Source organism: Salminus brasiliensis, chromosome 10 (assembly GCF_030463535.1).
Source record: "Salminus brasiliensis chromosome 10, fSalBra1.hap2, whole genome shotgun sequence".
Lineage (NCBI taxonomy): Eukaryota > Metazoa > Chordata > Actinopteri > Characiformes > Bryconidae > Salminus > Salminus brasiliensis.
Window position 1 is genome coordinate 14181139 of NC_132887.1, and position 18183 is coordinate 14199321.

The 18183-nt window shown below is 40.3% G+C and overlaps 2 protein-coding genes across 9 annotated transcripts in view; both read right to left on the reverse strand.

Annotated features, from left to right (window-relative positions):
- Positions 1-407: 407 nt before the first annotated feature.
- Positions 408-6159, reverse strand: krtcap3 (keratinocyte associated protein 3). The gene is made up of 7 exons (XM_072690374.1): positions 6064-6159; positions 5543-5727; positions 4240-4299; positions 3544-3741; positions 2807-2941; positions 2524-2636; positions 408-2294 (listed from the first exon to the last, which is right to left on the reverse strand). Exons 1-6 carry the CDS (start codon positions 6074-6076, stop codon positions 2541-2543), a joined length of 687 nt encoding a protein of 228 aa, XP_072546475.1. The 5' UTR covers positions 6077-6159; the 3' UTR covers positions 408-2294; positions 2524-2540.
- A 1907-nt stretch (positions 6160-8066) lies between these two features.
- Positions 8067-18183, reverse strand: part of ctbp2a (C-terminal binding protein 2a) — a 41158-nt gene continuing 31041 nt past the window's right edge. For 5 of the 8 annotated variants that reach the window (XM_072689359.1, XM_072689357.1, XM_072689358.1 and 2 more), the window contains 8 exons: positions 17964-18118; positions 16640-16784; positions 14234-14440; positions 13259-13473; positions 12799-12929; positions 11960-12087; positions 11741-11855; positions 8067-9581 (listed from right to left, as the gene is read on the reverse strand). In XM_072689359.1, coding sequence (XP_072545460.1) covers positions 9371-9581; positions 11741-11855; positions 11960-12087; positions 12799-12929; positions 13259-13473; positions 14234-14440; positions 16640-16784; positions 17964-18118 — 1307 coding nt within the window. In that variant the 3' untranslated portion in view covers positions 8067-9370. Of the gene's footprint in view, positions 9582-11282; positions 11357-11740; positions 11856-11959; positions 12088-12798; positions 12930-13258; positions 13474-14233; positions 14441-16639; positions 16785-17963; positions 18119-18183 lie in introns of all 8 variants that reach the window. The other 3 variants (XM_072689362.1, XM_072689363.1, XM_072689361.1) reach the window with 2 other exon arrangements.

Genomic DNA, 18183 nt, shown 5'->3' on the forward strand with positions numbered 1-18183 from the left:
GTGGCACAGGGGTAAATTTTTTCTACAAGAACAAAGACACACACATAAGATTATTAAAGTTGCAATAATGGCTTAATATTCACAAATTACTTCAGAGAACAGATCAAATGTCATCTGTTCAGCGTTCACCCTGTCTGTATGTTTATCATCACTGTTGCACACACAGAAAAAGTTAAAGTTAAGTTAAAGGGCAAAGTTACGTTGGGGCATTTCTACTGGTCCATTCATCCTGAAATTTAGAAGTAATATAAAGAAAAACAACCAGATTCACATTATGACAAAAAGTAAAAAACAAGATGTGTGTGTGACAGTGACAATATTCCATATAATTGCGTAATAAATGCATAGAGTAACATAGTTGCATTTATTGTATTTATTTTTTACAAATTATAATAAGAAATAAAATCAACATGAATCAACATGAATAAAAAAGTGTAAACAAAAACACTATTTGCTTTGAACAGGAACAGTGAAGTGCATGAACAAATTAAAAGTACAAAGACTGCAGATCAGATCATGCGTAGTGGAAATGGCTAGGCTTTGAAATGTACCGGGACCACTGAGGTCTAAACAAACCCCGGTTTTCATACTGAGACAAACCCTTTGTTTTGACAGTGTCAGTCACATGCTTATGTCAATATTTATTTTTCCTCTTTCAGCACAAGGGATTATCTTGGAGAGTGAGATTTTCATTGCGTAACTAAACCCAGCCCAGGTTAAGCTCTCCTGAGCACCCACTCTTTCTCCCATCACACACGCTTCACTAATCTACCTTATTCTCTTACTCACTCAGTCAAGAGGACATTCGGGCCAGCTGATTTCTGAAAAATTTGATTGTATGACTGCTGTGAGTGGTCAAAATCTTTGGTATATTTAAATATCTAAACAGATGCATTTTCATAAGTAATACCAGACAGGCACAGGCACAGATCTCCACCACAGTGGTGATCATATGTTGAATACAATGTGTATTTTTACTTTTTAAACATAATATTGGCAACATTTATTGACGGATAAAATTAAGATGCTGAGAAATGTCTACATATTTACTGGTCTATAGATGAAGAATAATAAGTTACACACACTTCAGATATAAGGATATAACCCCGTTCAATTCATAAACTAGTATAACATGGCAAAGAGCAAGAAATTAAATCAAACAGTAATTTTTCTACACTTATCAGACACACTAGAAACTACTTCACACAAAAACCTGATGGCACATTTAAAATAAATGCCAAATTTCTGACAGGAAAAAAAAAAACCCTAATCATTAGCTGTGACCAAAATGAATCCCCATGTATGTTTTAGGGCACTACTGAGTATGTTGGCCACGTTTCTCTGTTTGTAAACTGGAATTAGAAAGTGATTTTGAGGACACTACACTCTCCCACAATACACTCATAATTTATAGTGAACAGTGTAGCTCACTACACAGACTGAACATAGACCAAAATGCATGGAAACTCTTTATTACTAAGCAACAGACAGCAGAGTGAAAAGGATCAGATGATGTTTGCACGTGTAAGCAAGCGACATCTTCAAGCAACGTCGTAACTTTAGATATTTTCCCATGTAATTTATCAACAGCTAGCTTATGTTTCTAGCCAACATAACAGTCAAAGATTCTTCCATGAACAACACAATGCTTTTAGTGATTCAGCCATTCACATATTTGTTTATGTATGCAATGCTGACACATGCTAATGTTGAGGACGTGTACCATTTTTTCTTGTGTTTTTCTACCATGACTTATTCTACCAACGAAATATTCTCTCCCTATATTAATGAGATGCAATACTAATGAAGGAGTGGGGATTCATTTCAGTCACAACCATTGTTGGTATTTTCAACACACAGGTTGTGCGCAGACCAAAAAGCAGTGCAGTACAAAGCAATGCATGTACAACTTAAAACTGAAAGCATCACAGAACGACACAATCTATCTAGATCTCTTTGAGAATCTCTTCACAGAGACAGGCACTGCTCTTATGAAGAACTGTGTCCAGTTCAGTACTGATTTTTTTTTTCTTACTGTTATTCAGTCCGAGTCTTCAGTCCACAAACGTAACTGAGTGAAAAGTGTTTCAGCCCAAATGCATGCAGTTTCCCGGACCCATATTAAGCCGAAGCATAGACTAAAAAAGACTGTCAGTGATGGATCACCATTGGTAATGCTATTCAGTCTTGGACGAGCTTAATACATGCTCAGGAAACTGGAACTTGGAATCCAATTGACTATAGTCAGCATTTTTTTTTTTTTACCTCTGAGCTGTATGGTGTCGGCAAATACTCTGAAATGAAGAACAAAAGATCTGTAAATGTTTAATATGAAGCAACCAAGCAAAAATGATTAAAATAACTAAAAAAAAACACTGAAAGCTTTGCTCATTGCACATCATTTCATCAGATGAAATATACATGAAATTACCAGGTTAATAAAGCAAAGACTACAAATGTTTACTTCTTCCAGACTTCATAAAAAATGAAAACAAATGCCTGTGAAATTGACACAAACCCTACCTTAGCTGGGTTTGACTTTATGCATGAGCAGAATGGGGTCCAATAAGACGTTGGCTTGGAGCTACAAATTCTGGATCTGCCTTTGATGTGGATGCCAAGGCCTCTTCCTCCAGCTATGAAACATAACACCATAAGGCAGCACAAAGTCAAGAGTGCCATGGATGAAAAAAGATGGTGTCTTAAGAATTCTGTGTGGAAGGATTGATGACAGCATTTTTCATTAGCTAGAAACCTTTAGCCATCTTAAATGCTTTCTCGCTGTTGTGTGCAATTCATGGTTTACCTGCTCTTTGATGTAGGTGTGACCGCATGGCCCGATGCCTCTCAGCGTGAGGCCTATTATAAAACACCACACAGACAGGCCTGCCTCCATAGCTGAAAGCAGTGTGCAGGGGAACCACAGACTCAGAGCCGTGTCCTAATGGAAAATAGCCTAGTTAGAAGTAGCACTGCAGTTTATGGCCTTAGACCTGGATTTCAATACACTTCTAACACTCAATTATACACTGCTCTACTTTGCTGCGAGAGATACTGGCTGCAAAAATGGTGAAAAACTACTTTTGCAGTCTAGCCATTCACTGTTAACGGTTGAATTCTAGTCATATTATTCTGTAAATAATCATAAAACAATAGAAAAATCTAATTTATACAGTTACCTCCAAATGAAGCTGATTGATTGAAGCATGTTTGGTGAAGCAACAAGACTAAAGTAGCTAACAAGTCATTGCAAAACAAAACAAAAATCTTCATATTCTTATATTAGCCTCATAGCTCTGGTGCAAAATCTAAAGAGGTCAACTGTGGACCTGTCTTGGTCAATCAACCACATCTGAAGTAAGGAGAATGTATACTTTCTCTGTATATTTAGGTTCCAAGGAAACCATTTAAGGCTTATTATCCAGTAACTGCTATGCATTATTTGGTGACTGCTATGAAAACAATATGAAATATGTGCAGTTATGAGAGTGAGAACACACATCTGATTCTTTGACAGCTGTTGAGCTGTCCAAGTGCACTCACAAAAATGCGCGTGGTGTCGAAGGGGCAGTTGGCGGTGATAGGCGAGCGGGCATTAATTGGCATGTCTGTCAAGTTGCAGCCTTGCATGAGGACGCTGCCGTCTGCTTTAATAGTGAGGCTGATGGCCAGCAGCAATCCCACGCAACAGGCCGTAGACAGCAGTGTGTTCAAGAAGGAGCTCACCAGCAAGCCCACATGCTGGAACAAGAGCAAAATATTATTGCACTCTCCAAGCAAAATACATACAGCAGCTAATACTGCAGATCAAACACCCTATTCTGGATTAACACCCTCCCCCTACTTGTTTTAAAGTTGGTTCCACATGAACAAATTAAATACTACAATTTTAATGCACACACAAACTCACACACACACACACACAGTCTTTTTAAATGTGAACATGAACTAGATGAGCTGCATGTGCTTGTGAGTGCATGCATATCTGCACATCTCTGTCAACTTTAGGTAATATTAAAAAAAAAAAATGTGTGTGCATTCAGTAGATGGGGTGTAGAAATGCAAGACTGTGTTGATGGTTATTCATGTGGACCAATGCACTGATTTGAAGCAAGACAATTCAATCAAGGCACATTTTTAGTAAATCTATCCATCTCTCTCTCTCTCTCACTCACACAAACTGATGCAAGAATAGACAGTTAAAAAAGAAAGTAGTAAAAATAAAGGACAGTTTCTTACTAGTTTCCAGGTAGTGATATTCCTTGACACCAATATTGCAACAATTCCACTTGCAATGCTCTGAAAAATAAATGCAATAAAATAGCATGATATGCACTGCCTAGAGAAAAATGAATATCCATACCTCTCACTTTTCCTAAATTAACACAAAATCTGACCAGTGCTATAGTATAGTACCAACTTGTGGATATACTTGTGGTAGACAAATGCATATATGTTTTGTGATAAATATGTTTAGGCAAATCTATGAACATTTCTGCATTTTATTAAATAGTTATTCTGCAAACATTAAGAGTCTTTTAGAGCAGTTTGATCAAACTGATCACAGTGGTGGTGATGGGAACCAGACAGCCAAAGTGTTTATACTTTTTAACACTCCCTCACAGAACGTTTTCACACAGAAAGTTTTACAAATAAGCTTCCCAAAGCCTGAGACATTTCTCTAAAATAATTGAGGCTTTATTTAGTCCAAACAACTCCCTCATATTTACCATCATCAACATTGTACAGAAATCATAGTTTCATTACAGGAGACACGTGTAGCTCCATTGGCTGTTCTGGATCGTAAATAGCGTGGCTATGTTTATGCTGTAGACCCATGGTTCTCATCACCACCACAGTACAGAAATCGGAACCTTTACATTTAATATTTTAACATCAAAACACACAAAATGATTTTTTTAACATCTTAATGACTTATTATGAGGAAAATATATATTTAATTTTATTTATATTGTTATATATAGTGGAATTCCTCTTTAAGGAGACATGTTGCTGCATAAAAAGTTATGTTTGTTTGTGTCGTGGTGTTCTTGGAAGGACTTCTTGAAAGGAGACTCGTGACCACCGACTTTCAATTGCAATTATGAAACATTTTATTCAAAAGTACAGTGTGGAGAGAGCCTGCCAATCCTCAGTGCCCCTCTGCTCTCTCTCCTTAGACAGAGAATCACCTCACATTTTATACCCTACTACAGGTCATGCGTTGTTGCACTATTTCCATATACAGGATGTCACTGTCATCACTGGGGTGTAAATCACTGTCACATACTATATTTGTTCAGTTCATGTATGGCTTTACCAAATTAGGCCTGAGAATGGATCACGTTCTCCTTTTCAAGGCTAACCCATGGGCCTCACCATATTGTCCCTCAACTCCATACCATTCCTTTAGATCTATAAATACCTGGAGAGCTAATGTATATACACTACATTTGCATTTAAAAAATCTCCTTAAAATGAATCATCCAAAAACAAACAAAACTGGCAGTATCTTTCCTTTGAATCTCCTACAAATACCCACCAGCAGTCCCGAGGTGACGGCTATGATGTTGAACACTGTGTATTCTGTCGAAATCTTGCCGCTTGGTTTAGAGATGTGACGTAAAATGCTGCCATGGACGATGGCGCCCAGGATGAAATTGATGTGACCGACAACAATAAGCGTTAGTCCTTTGGCCATGAGCCTTCCAGGCCCCTTCTGCCTGTCTGCGAACAGGATGGAGAACATTATTCCATAATCCTAACATTTCACAGGCCTCCAGGAGCACAGCTCCCCAAACAGCAGCAGGTGTTAGAACTGCTCGCTGGTTTACTTCAGTGATATGTGTGCACGGTGCACAGTGGAGATGGTAAAGTCTGATGGTAAAGCTTTGAAAACATGCGGTGAACAGACAAGCTGTCTTAAACATAAGGATGACACTCAAAACTTCAGCAGAGCCCCCGCCACACGATCAGTCACTTAGCTAGCTACATCACATGCTGTTAACACGCCTTCTCACCGAGATTCAGTACTCAAACGCTTAACTGAACAAATCTTCTTACCAAATCCACACATTCCGGAGTTCTTTGGATCACGGACTGAAAATTAGATCCTCAAAAAAAAAAAAAACACCTTTCTGTCGCTTCCTGTTCCAGCGACTCACCTGGATAGCGGAAGTGGGCGGAGCTACGAGACCGTTCGCTACCTTCTAGTGGCCGCGCTAAGCGCTAATGCTACACCCTGAGAGCAAACACACAGGCCGCGAGGCGACCTGCTGAAAAGACTCCCAGGAAGAAGCGTAATGTCACTGAAAAAGCCTTGTTTCTCCAAAATGACAAATTTTATTTTATTATATTAAATTTATCGTGGTTTTGTAGAATTCAGTAAATAAATATAAAATGATCTGAGAATTTCTTACAAGTTTATTTCCTGTAGAGGAATTGTTCACACAACGTGTCATTTGATCAGGGCGCCAAACTTTTGACTACGTTAAAGCCTTTTAACTAAATTTACTAAAATTGTTCTTACATTAAAAACTTATTACGTATAAGGTTTTTTTATTACGTATTACTTTATTACGTATATTAAGGGCTGTTTGCTTAAGTTGTTGAAATTATTAAAGAGAAAAATGAAAAAAAGGTTACTTTACATGTAAAAGACCCCCATCAGTAGCTAATCTAAATCTAGACATAAGAAAAAATGGGTCTTTCTGATGATAAAGACTTTCTCTCTGCTGTAACACACCAGCACGCAAAATATCTTAAATCAAGTGTCCATCATATGCATATCCAAAATCGTCTGCGTACATGAGCATAAAGCGGCTAAAGCCCTGGAGATAAGGAACAGCTGCCTCTGGCATCTACTACTGTACATGTCAATCAAGTGGCACAGGCTGCTGTACATCTGGGAATACCGTCTCACTGCTCTAATCACTGGATTCCGTTTACCCTCGTCGACACGCACGATATAAGCGACGCTGTATATAACCCCCGTCACACAGGGATATTTAGGGTGATGTTATGTGTGAGACGAGAGGCTCTGGTATCTGTCTGTCCGTCCATGGTAACGATCCAAACAATGGCTCTGAGATCCTCTGTTGGGCAGGATAAGATAAAGAGCAAGGCCTGAATGACCAAAGTCCTGTCGTGCTTAGATGACACGCCTACAAAAGAACAGTCGAGCAAACAGTGAAACATAGAAAACTCAGGGCGAGGCAGACAAAAAGCAATGCTGTCAAACATGAGATAAAACCACCACAGCTGCTTTTTCAGAAGAACTTTAAGCAGCATAGATGTTTAAAGTATAACTTAAAAAAATCTCCTGTGTGGAGTGTTATTCAAAATGAACATAGGATGGTTAAATTAGTAATGGTTTTAAATAGAAATAGCTCAATGTAGTTAGAAATTTTATTAAATATATATGTAATAAAGGTGCATCATACACAGTCACATGCAAACATTGCTGTCTTCAGGGGGCATATCACAGAGCAAAATTTGAGTTTAGCTAGATGCCTCTCTCCCAGAGTCTGGCCTGTCAGACACGAGAAGATCTGAGGGACATTCCAATTGAACAGTCCTACTCAATGTACTAATCTGGGTATTTTTGTAAAATACCCCCAGGTCAAATTAGCCTATATGTTTTGCTGATTTTCTGTGGTAATCAAATTTCAAAGCATGCAATGTGACAAAACAAATGCTAAAAGATCATTACATTATTTTATTGAATTATTTGTTGTCCCATAAATACTGGAAATATTAAGTAAAACATCTGCAAACACATTTAATGTGCTGTTTAGGTTATTAAATAATAAATTATTTAATAACTTTAAATGGTAAAGCGTAAAAACTCTGTTTTCCCCTCCTGTGCTGTTAAAGTGATGACAGCTTGTCAACACAAACTGTCTAAGACACGAACAAGGACATTGCACCACAGCACCCCCCTATGGCTCAGATATTACCTTTCACAGGGTCATCTGAAGGTCAGTTCTCCAGCAGGACTGAAAGGATCGTTAAAACATAGCACTCACACACCGTAAAAGACAAACAGCTGCCAGTATAGTGGAGTATAGGGTGTCAGAATGGTACTTTGTCTTTATTTGAACGGTTCAAATAATGTTCTGGAAGCTAAATATTTGCTTCATTACAAGAAACGAATACAAACACTCACAATAAAAACCAAGCCCACTGTCTTGCGATACATGTCTTGGAACACACTTTTCAGCAACAAAACAAACAAACAAACAAAAACATGTGCCTTCCCACTCACAGAACCCAAACAAAAGACCAGAGAAAGGGCCACAGAAGACTAAAGATCATAGTAATATTAAACTAGGCAATACAAATCTAACTGCCATACATTCAACATCAAAACAGGTTAAATGTCAGATCTATAAAAAAAAAGAAACAGAAAGAACTGGGAGGACTGTGTGGGAATCAGGGGGAGAATGTAACAAGACAAATGATCCTTGGTTCTTGGTTCATAGACTCTGAAGACGAAAAATGTATAAACGTTTCCTGAGAGGGGTGGCTCTTGGCTCTGGACCCTTTCTTTAGAAGCTGCCATCCATAGTCTCAAAGTACTCAAACACAGAAGAAGAGATCTTATGAATTTAAATTCTAACACTGAATTTAATGTGTGGAGAAAACGCCCGACATGCCGAAGCTGCTCACAAAACAATAACACATCTGTGGAAATCAATGCATCTGAGGCAGTTTCAGATCAGTTCCATAACGTCAGAGCTGGTGGTTGCTGGACTTGTGCGCTTGTACATTTAACTAAGGTCAGGTGGTTAAAAGGCCAAGTCAGGAGAGGGCTAAGGGTCATGCCAAAAGTCATCATAGTTGCTACAGACAACCTCTTCTGTCTGTTTTCTGCTGATAAATACAATGTAGAATGTTTTGAAGTACTAATTTGGTTTTGAAGAGGAACAGACAGTAATAAGGGAATACAAGAACAGACAAGAAAAGGTCAGTCAGACATGGCAGGTGATCTCCAAGGTCCTTCAAGCACTCAGAGTCTGTCGGCCAGAGCAGCAAAGATGAACATGGGCAGAGTTTGGGCTAAACCACACCCCCAGACTGGAAAAAACTCCCCCACCTGCATCTGCACAGGTATTAAACAGAAGTCCCAAAAAGTCATGAGAAGCAAAACACGCTTGTGGAAGAAAAAGAAAAACATCTGGAACGAAAATCAGAACAGAAAAACTAAATTCCCTTCAACAGAGAGGAGGAAAGGAACACCTCCGTGGAGCATGACCGAGCCATCCCCACTGCAGTTAGCGGCAGCCGCTAGCCAGTTCTCCTCTTTTTGGTCCCTGCTTGGAGCAGACACTGCGCTGCACTGGTCAGTGTTGCTGGTCAGCAGCAGTTACTAATGGAAGTCCCTGTGGCTGCTGTGGATCTGGCTCTGTGTGGAGGTCTCTGTGCTGTGTATGTGGGGCTTGCTGGGGGAGGGGGCACGGCTGGGCTGAGAGATTGGCAGCAGGAAGTAGGGGTGGGCACTTGATGTCCCAGTTGACTTTGTGCCCGCTGCTGGACCTCCCACACCACCAGGGTTCACGCCCACCTGACCCTGAACAAACCTGCAGCAAAGGCAAAAAAAAAGCAAGTTTACACACAAGGCCTTTAACGTATTGTTTGCAAAAGTTTTTAGTGGTCCTGATCTCAGCAGTATGTGTGTTTTTGCCTGTAAAAATGTTATTTAAAATCAGAATAAATACAAATAAATATAATAAAAAGTACAACTTTATTGTTTTTGATATGCTGGTTATGTTGGGTGTTTTAGATATGTTGGTATATGTCCAGTTCTACCAACAGCTCATCTGATTTACTGTAAAGAAGAGCTAGATCTAGATATTAAATGGTAACTGCTTTGGAAACAAGTAAGTGGACACACCTTTTTGGACAAATACACTTACTGGCTTTACATATTTCTTAAACTACCCAGGACTTCAGCGCAGTAATTTATACAAAGACTCACATAACATTAGGACCACTGTTGAATACGGAGTAGGTTGTCTTTTCTTTGACCACTTTTGGTAATTACTGACCACTGCATACCAGAATAAAACCCACAAGACCTGCCTGATGTTTTGGAGATGTTCTGACCCAATTGTCTAGCCACCACAGTTTGGCTCTTGCCAAAGTGGCTCAGTGGATCTTTATGCTTGCCCATTTTTCCTGCTTTCAACACATCACCTACAAGAACTGACAGTTCACTTGCTGCTAAATATATCCATGCCTTGACAGATGCTGCTGTAAATGAAGATAACCAAATGTTTTTCACTTCACCTCTCAGTGGTGCTGATGTTATGGCCGATTGGTGTATGCACAGTAATTGTTCTCAATGCATGTTGGCAAACATGAAAGGTCAAAGCCATTCTACATATGACACATACATTACATGATACAAACTCTGCTTATTTAAAAATACTAAGGCTGAGGCTTACAAGGCTACGCTACGAAATGCCCCAAACAAATCTAATGTAATAGATGATACTTTTATGCCACTGTCATTCAAGAAAAGTAATTTAATATATATAACTACACACTCAAAGGATCAGTGAAGAAAGAGGAAGACAAAGAATATGAAGAGATAGGGTATATACACTATATGGACAAAAGTACTGAGACACCTGCTCATTCTTTGTTTCCTCTGAAATTAAGGGAATTATAAATAGAATTTATCCTAATTTTGTTGCAGTAACTGTCTTTACTGTCTACTATGTCTTGGAGGATTATTATGAGAATTTGATTGCATTCAGAAACAAGAGCATTAGTGAGGTCAGGGTGTTGGATGACCTACATTGATCCCCAATGACCCCACCTCATCCCCAACTCATTCTAAAAGTACTGGATGAAGCACTATCATTTGAAAGGACACAGTCCCATTGTTCCACAGCTCAATACTGGGGGGCTTTATAGCCCCTATAGCCCACACATGGCATTAATTATGGTGATAATAGTATCCTTTGTAGTGTCCTTTGCTATTGACAATACTTCTCTACAAGCAATGAGTATCTTAAAGTAACTGAATGCATTTATTAGAAGGGGTGTCCACAAACATTTGGATATATAGTGTATTAGCAGACCTTTCTTAGTGTCACGCCAACAATCAACCAGTACAACCAGGAGAGTCATGATAATCATACAAAACAGGAACTTATTCTAGATTCTGAAGTGCTCTTGCTCCTCCTTGCTCGATCGTTTTGCTGTGGTCAGAAAAAGGAGCTGGTGGAATGAAAGTACACATGGTTGGCTGTGATTTGTAAACTGATAGTTACCTGGCTGGGTTTAGGTATACATTTTGTCTTGCAGGCCGCCAGGAGATATGGCTGGTAGCGGCTGGGCCACTCTGCTGAGTGAAAGAAGCAGTCAGAAAGAGCCAGTACCAGAAGGTGTGGGTGTACTTCTAACAGATGTGCTGCAAGAGCCTCTGAGCACATTATTTGAGAGGAGGGATTTTTTGGGGTTAATGCTGGGGTTAGTATTTATTAGCTCTATTAGTTGTAATTCCATGTAAAGCGATGCTGTGGTAGGTGACTTCTTGATATATGAGAGCATTGTGAATACAAAACCCCAAAATATCCTTTAAATGCTCATGTGAGGCTATGTTTTTGCTCTTTAGATGAGTGGCAGCTGCCAGAGGCTGAGAGGGACAGAGGTTAGGTAGTTAGAAAGGAGATAAGTAGGTGGGAAAAGGCAAGTGTCCTCCTTTTTGAGGTACTCTACCCCTGCTTACCTGTATGCACCACCATTGAGCTCTGCGTGCACCTGCTGCTCCGCTACTCCCCACGGCGCAGTAGGGACAAAGAACTCTTTGTTGACACAGTTTCTGAGGCTGTCCGGAATACGACCTGCAAACACAGAAGGGCAACAGTATGAGCACAGAGAAACATGCGTTGGTGAGACTGTGGTACACGTATGTGAGCTTGTGTGTGTGCACGCAAGAGGCATGTACCAGTGATGGCTCTTCTTATCTCAGTGGCGGCTGCTTCCCGCATCTCCAATGAGGCTTGCTCACTGTACCAGGCTGTGTGGGGGGTGCAGATCAGATTAGGAGCATCTTTCAGTGGACCCTGGGTAAAACTAGAGTGACAAAGACAAAGATATAAAGAGGATGTGTAAGAGCGGGACACAATATTTAAGGCTTTAGATTATGCCAGGGCTTCACAATTGAAGAGTTGAAGTACACCATGTTTAAATATTTGTGGACATCCCATTCTAATGAAAACATTTAAGCTACCGTGTTGCACCCTTTGCTGACACAGATGTGCAAATGCGCACACACTGTTTGTTTATGCCAGTAGAACAGAACTCTCTGGAGCAGATAAACATGAACCTACTGGCACCATGCCTAATGATGGTGTGATGGTGCTCCATCCAATACTTTTGGAAATAATAAGTTGAGTTGGGGATGAGGTAGGTTGGTAATCATACAACATCCTGACCTCACAAACGCTTGTCACTTAATGCAAACAAACACTTGCTACACAAACACTTGCTACACAAACACAGCAATTCTCCAAAATCTAGTAGAAAGCCTTTCCTGGACAGAAGAGACGATACTCAAACTAAAACAGGATAACTCTCTAATACCCTTAATTTTGAAAGAGACAGTGAATGAGCAGGTGTCCCAATACATTTGTCCATATGGTGTAGGTGTTTCAGAGCATGTTAAACACTAAATTGGGCAGGGTGATGGTACTTCAGGACCACTTTAGTAGATTAGGCCAAAATATCCAGTCCAAACTAATATATTATATTGTGTGAATTGAGTAGATTGCACACAAATCCTACCTGAACGGTTCTGATTCATGAACGTCCAGGGCCGCTCCCCGGATTCTGCCTTCCTTCAGGGCCTGAGCCAGAGCCTTCTCATCCACCAGCCCCCCTCGTGCACAGTTCACCAGAAACGCTCCCTGGCGCATCTACAGCAAGGAGGCAATGTGCTGTTAATGCATACACTTCATACAATTCAAACTTCCAGTAATAGAACACAAAACCTCTTGTTTTTAATGATTATAAACAGTGATTCCCAGCCCTGATGCACGAGCCCTTGCAGAGATGAACCGGTCTGCTAGAGCACCGCAAACACTAAAGTGTAAAGTAGAGATGCCAGGGCCAGGGCCTGGAACAACCGCTACAAAGTGTAAACTACAGAATAGCCACTAGATGGCAGTAGTGCCGTGCAAAAAATAAGAACCTGTGGAAATCTTTATTGGTTTCTGTGTATTGCATTATGTTGATGTCAGCAGACCTGTTTGATGGTAAAGTCATTGATGAGGTGGTGGTTATGTTCGTTCAGGTTGCAGTGCAGAGACACACAGTCGCTCTGATACAACAGGTCCTGAAGAGTGTACACTCTCTGGACCCCCAGCGACCGCTCTAAACCATCCTGCAGATACGGGTCATAGAAGATCACGTTGAAGCCAAACGCTTTCGCTCGCACTGCGACTGCCTGGCCCGATCGGCCTGTACAAAACACAACAGATACACACTGACGGCTGACTGATAGATTGTAGCAAGGTTTAATGCAATTTTCTGTTGTATGGAATAAATTATTAAAATATTAGTTAAGTAAAAATCTCATTCTAATTAACATGATTAAAATATAATTAGCACTTTTTGTAATGGATCAGTCAATGCATGCTTGGTATCCGAGGTTTGCTTCTTTAGTTTACAGTGGGAGATGCTAGGCTAACATTGCTAACAACCACTAACCACCAGCTAACAGAAAGTGTTATGTCCAGAATGTTCACATACAAAGAACACAGTTCCAACACTCCACAGCTGGGGGAATTTACACCCCTCTAGGACACACCTGGCATTAGACATGGGTTAATGTTAGTCCTATTCTATTGCCAATACTTCTTAAAGAAGCTGAATGTACTGATTAGAAGGGGTGTCCACAAACATTTGGACATATAGTGTATATTCACTGAGACAAGATGTTTCCAGTCTGGACAGATGTCTAGTGTCTGTAAGCAGGTGGCCTAACATCTCCCGAAAAGAAGCACACTTGATTACACATCTTGACCAAATCAAGCAAAATCATGATTTTTCCCCCCCAAACATCACACAAATTAAAAAAGCAAACAACAACAAATATATATATATATATATATATATATATATATATATATATATATATATATATATATATATATATATATATATATATATATATGAACAAATATCCAAACTTTATTTTCCTAACTCTATTCTGTCTCACCAAATCCGATAAGTCCGAGCGTCTCTCCCCGTATGCGTGCTGCCCCTGATGCCAGCTCTCTGATCTGTTCCACACTCTGGACCCGCGAGCCCTCCCGGAGAGCCTGGTACAGCCACGTGTTCCTGCGGTACAGGTTGAGCACGTGGCAGAGGGTGGAGTCTGCCGTCTCTTCTACAGCTGCTGATGGGATATTACAAACCGCAATGCCTACAAAAAAACATGCAGACAAACAGACACATGATTTATATGCAAAGAAGTGACAAGCCATTTTCCAAAACTCAAAAGACACGATGAACAGACTACTGCTGTTTGGTCCAGGATTCTGATCGCTTCAACTGAACAACTTCCAGCTAGAGGATCAAACTCTAGACACATGATGTGACAGCAAATCTTTCCATCACAATTACAACTGCTCCTGGTCATCCACCCTAATATCAATATTCTCTGCAGTACCACATTAATTGCAGTGAGGGGCGGTAGTAAGCCATCATGTCTATCCTCGCTGAAAGGCTGTAAACGGACACAGATTTCTGCTTTTAGATCACAAATATGGAGAGGCCTCACTCAGTTCTCATTTATCTGCCTTGGTACGAGAGTGACTCTATACCCTACTTCAGCTCACAATGGACCTCCCTCTAGCTCTCTTTATCTCTCCTCGTCTCTGGGATTCAACTTTCTCTCAAAACAAAGCGCTGCCGTGGCACGAAATACCTCTTGTCTCTTTCTTTGCCGAGGCATTTTTCTGCTGGAAATTGTGCTGGGGATCGTGTTTCTCGAGATAGCGACAATACAGTAATTCAGCTTTTTAGGACGGCAAAGCCAAACAGTTTTCAAACTGATGTCCCATTCTCAAAATAGACACTATTAATGGACACAAAATTACTGCCTGTAAAAAAGCGAACTGCTCTACCGCTCTGATACTCATCACGGAATGAGTCACAGGCTGTGAAAGCCTTTAGAACTTTATAGATGTAGAACCTCCTTACACTTCAGTTACCTACTCCCACACAAAGCCTCTGGACAATATTGCTACCGAGCGGCAATAGTGCAGGCAATAACAACCTCAGCTATGGAAAAAATAAAAACTCATTTCCACTGCACAGCTGCACGGAACACCTCACATATTTAAGTAAACTAACCATTAATACAATTCATATCATATTAGGTGTTTGGTTTCAAGCAGTCCATGAAATGTATGCATGATCTGTGACTTCCACGACACAATACGGCTGCTACTCATGAAATGTCATCCTAAGGTGGAACTGAGCTCCAGAGTTTAAAAGCAGAACTACAGAAACAGTCCTTCCCATTGTCTCTGTAATTTACACAGGACAAGGGGGGTGGGTCAAAGGCCAGAACCTGCAGGTCACATGTTGGAACAGATGCAGAAATACAACTCACTGAGGTACACAGGTGCTCAGCCATTTAGAGCTTCATACAAGTCAAAAAATCCCAACAGATCATGGTATCCCAGCTGTCTTCAACCCTACTCCTGGAGAACCACCTTACCAGCAAGTCTCGACTTTAACCCAAATCCAACACACTTCAGTGAGACGGTCAAGAATTTCTGATGGATCAGGTGGGGTGCATTAAGGTTGGCTCTCCAGGAGCAGAGTTCTCTTTTTTGTTTTCATTAGGATTCATAGTGTAGAGTAGGGTTTCCTGTTCCTACACACCACCTTCAACTGAGGAAGGGCTTGCTAATAAGCTAGATCAGTTATATTGGCAGCATGGGAAACACTAAAATGTGTGGGACTGGGTGTCCTCCAAGACCAGGGTTGGGAACCACTATTGTAGAGAATGTACTGTTTTCTTGGAAATCCCAGTATAAAGAGCATTACAGTAATCAATTCCACCAACGAGGAACATAAGCTCTTCCTAAACCATCCATTAAGTTCTACTGAAATAACAGAAGTGCACACACTGCAAGGAGCTGGCAAGCCACAGCATTCACACATCTGTCCAGCATATGACCCTGCAGCATGGAAAACGTCAAGAGGTATAAGTAGACATTCAAAAAAGATATTATTAGCAGCTGAAAATATTCAACAATATGCTAAAACATGCACTCTGTGGCATAATAGTCCAACTTTCATTTTCTTTATTATTATTTTAATTTTTTTACCCCAGGCATTTCCCATGAATAGCCTAGAAAAAAAATATTCAAGAAATGTATTCCAAATTTTCCAGGATGTGTGGGAACCCTCTGACCTCCTCTAAGCAGCACTAACTTTGTTCAGATTTTGTTCATCTCCTTATCAGCGGTCAGTTGCCAGCCACAGGAGAACTGGCAAAAGTAAACTAATAACATAAGATCATAATGGGCTGATTTCCAATCTGCTGTTTATTATTATGCAGCTAATGCAGTTACTGTTACCCTGCTCTAACCCCGGCAGTAAGTCTTACCCATCTCTCCGGCGGCCTTTATGTCGATGTTGTCATAGCCGCTTCCAATGCGAATGATGATGCGTAGGGCTTTGAACTTCTCCAGATCCTCTCTGGTCAGTGTGATGGTGTGATACATCATTGCTCCAACTGCCTCATTAAGTACCTGCCAACAGACAACAAGGTTCAATCAGCAGCAGCATCGTCATCATCAGTACAAAGAGCCATCAGGAGCAGCAGTACCATCAACCCACACAGGTGAAGTGTTCTTGTGCTCCCGCGAGCAACGGCAGATTTTAAAGTGCCATTGTCAAAGAGAGATATATCTTTACAGAGCAAATATCTGGGTTACTTTGTGTGGTTTCACCGACTACACATGTACTGAGACTTATTCTGCAAATGGTCCGTAGTATGAATAAACTGAAAGAAATCTGTCCCTCAATATATACCTACTGTGCTTACCTGCAGCTATAGGGTAGGGGTATAAGAAAATATCAATATAATCGATTGTATCGAAGTATTGCAATATTATGTTTTTCAGTACTGTACTTATTCTCAAAAACACCATATTGATATTTAATGAATGTCTTTACTGTAAACTATTGGTTCATTTTTGTGCTGTTTTTAAACCCTGACCGCTAAATAACAGTGTAGTACTCGGCCTTCAGATCCCACTGTTCTGTCTGCAGAAAAAGTCTTATTAGGCATATGATGGTGTGTTTTTTGCATAGTGACAGTGTTTACCTTTTTCCTTTATTCTAAAAAAAATAAATCACAATATATCATGTTACAGTATTGCAATTTATCACAATTTACTGAATCATAAACGTTGCATCATGACACAATATCGTATCACAAGGCGCTTTCCAATACACAGCAATATTTTTGGGTATCTACAATTTTTATTTAAAAAATTCTATATTTTCTGCCTTTTAGCTTTACATACCAAATGAAAAATAAATAAATAAAAACGCAGTGACCAAATAATTTCCTGTGGCTTTACATGCTCTTGCCATTTTCTCAACAGGAGCCTGCAGGGAGGCTTTCCCAGCAGGCCTGAAGAAGTTGCACATATGCTGACCAGTTGTTGGCAACTAAAGACTTAATGTTGAAGGACATTTCAAAAACTGGTTTTGGAAAGAACAGACTTCTGTATTTGTCTTGGAAGTAAAGTTCAAGCGTTTAAGCAAAAGCCGTCAGATTAAAATGCTTGGCTGGTGCTGTGTGTTCTTTTTTTTTTTCCTCTAGGAGTACGTAAAACCATCTCTTAAACAAGCACAAAGACCACCATTAGGATACTAGGACAGTGACAGACGTGTGTGTGTGTGTGTGTGTGTGTGTGTACCTTCTCATGGATCTCCTGTGTGGACTGGGCATCGCAGAAGGCCACGGTTGCCAGATCTTTGAGGATTGGCATCTCCACAGTGCAGTCTCGCCCATCCAGCAGGGCCACCAGCGGCCGGGGATGCATTGGCCCGTTCATGATCTGAGGCCTTATACCTACACACACACACACAGATAGAAAAATGAGTAAGTGAGTAAAACCGATAGAAAGAAACAGAAAG

Excerpts from the sequence above, each read along its gene's own strand:
- krtcap3 (XM_072690374.1), bottom strand. Across the intron at positions 4,300-5,542 it reads CCGTCACCTCGGGACTGCTG|AGCATTGCAAGTGGAATTGT; the intron begins GTGGGTATTTGT and ends TTTATTTTTCAG. Across the intron at positions 2,942-3,543 it reads TCGACACCACGCGCATTTTT|GACACGGCTCTGAGTCTGTG; the intron begins GTGAGTGCACTT and ends ATTTTCCATTAG.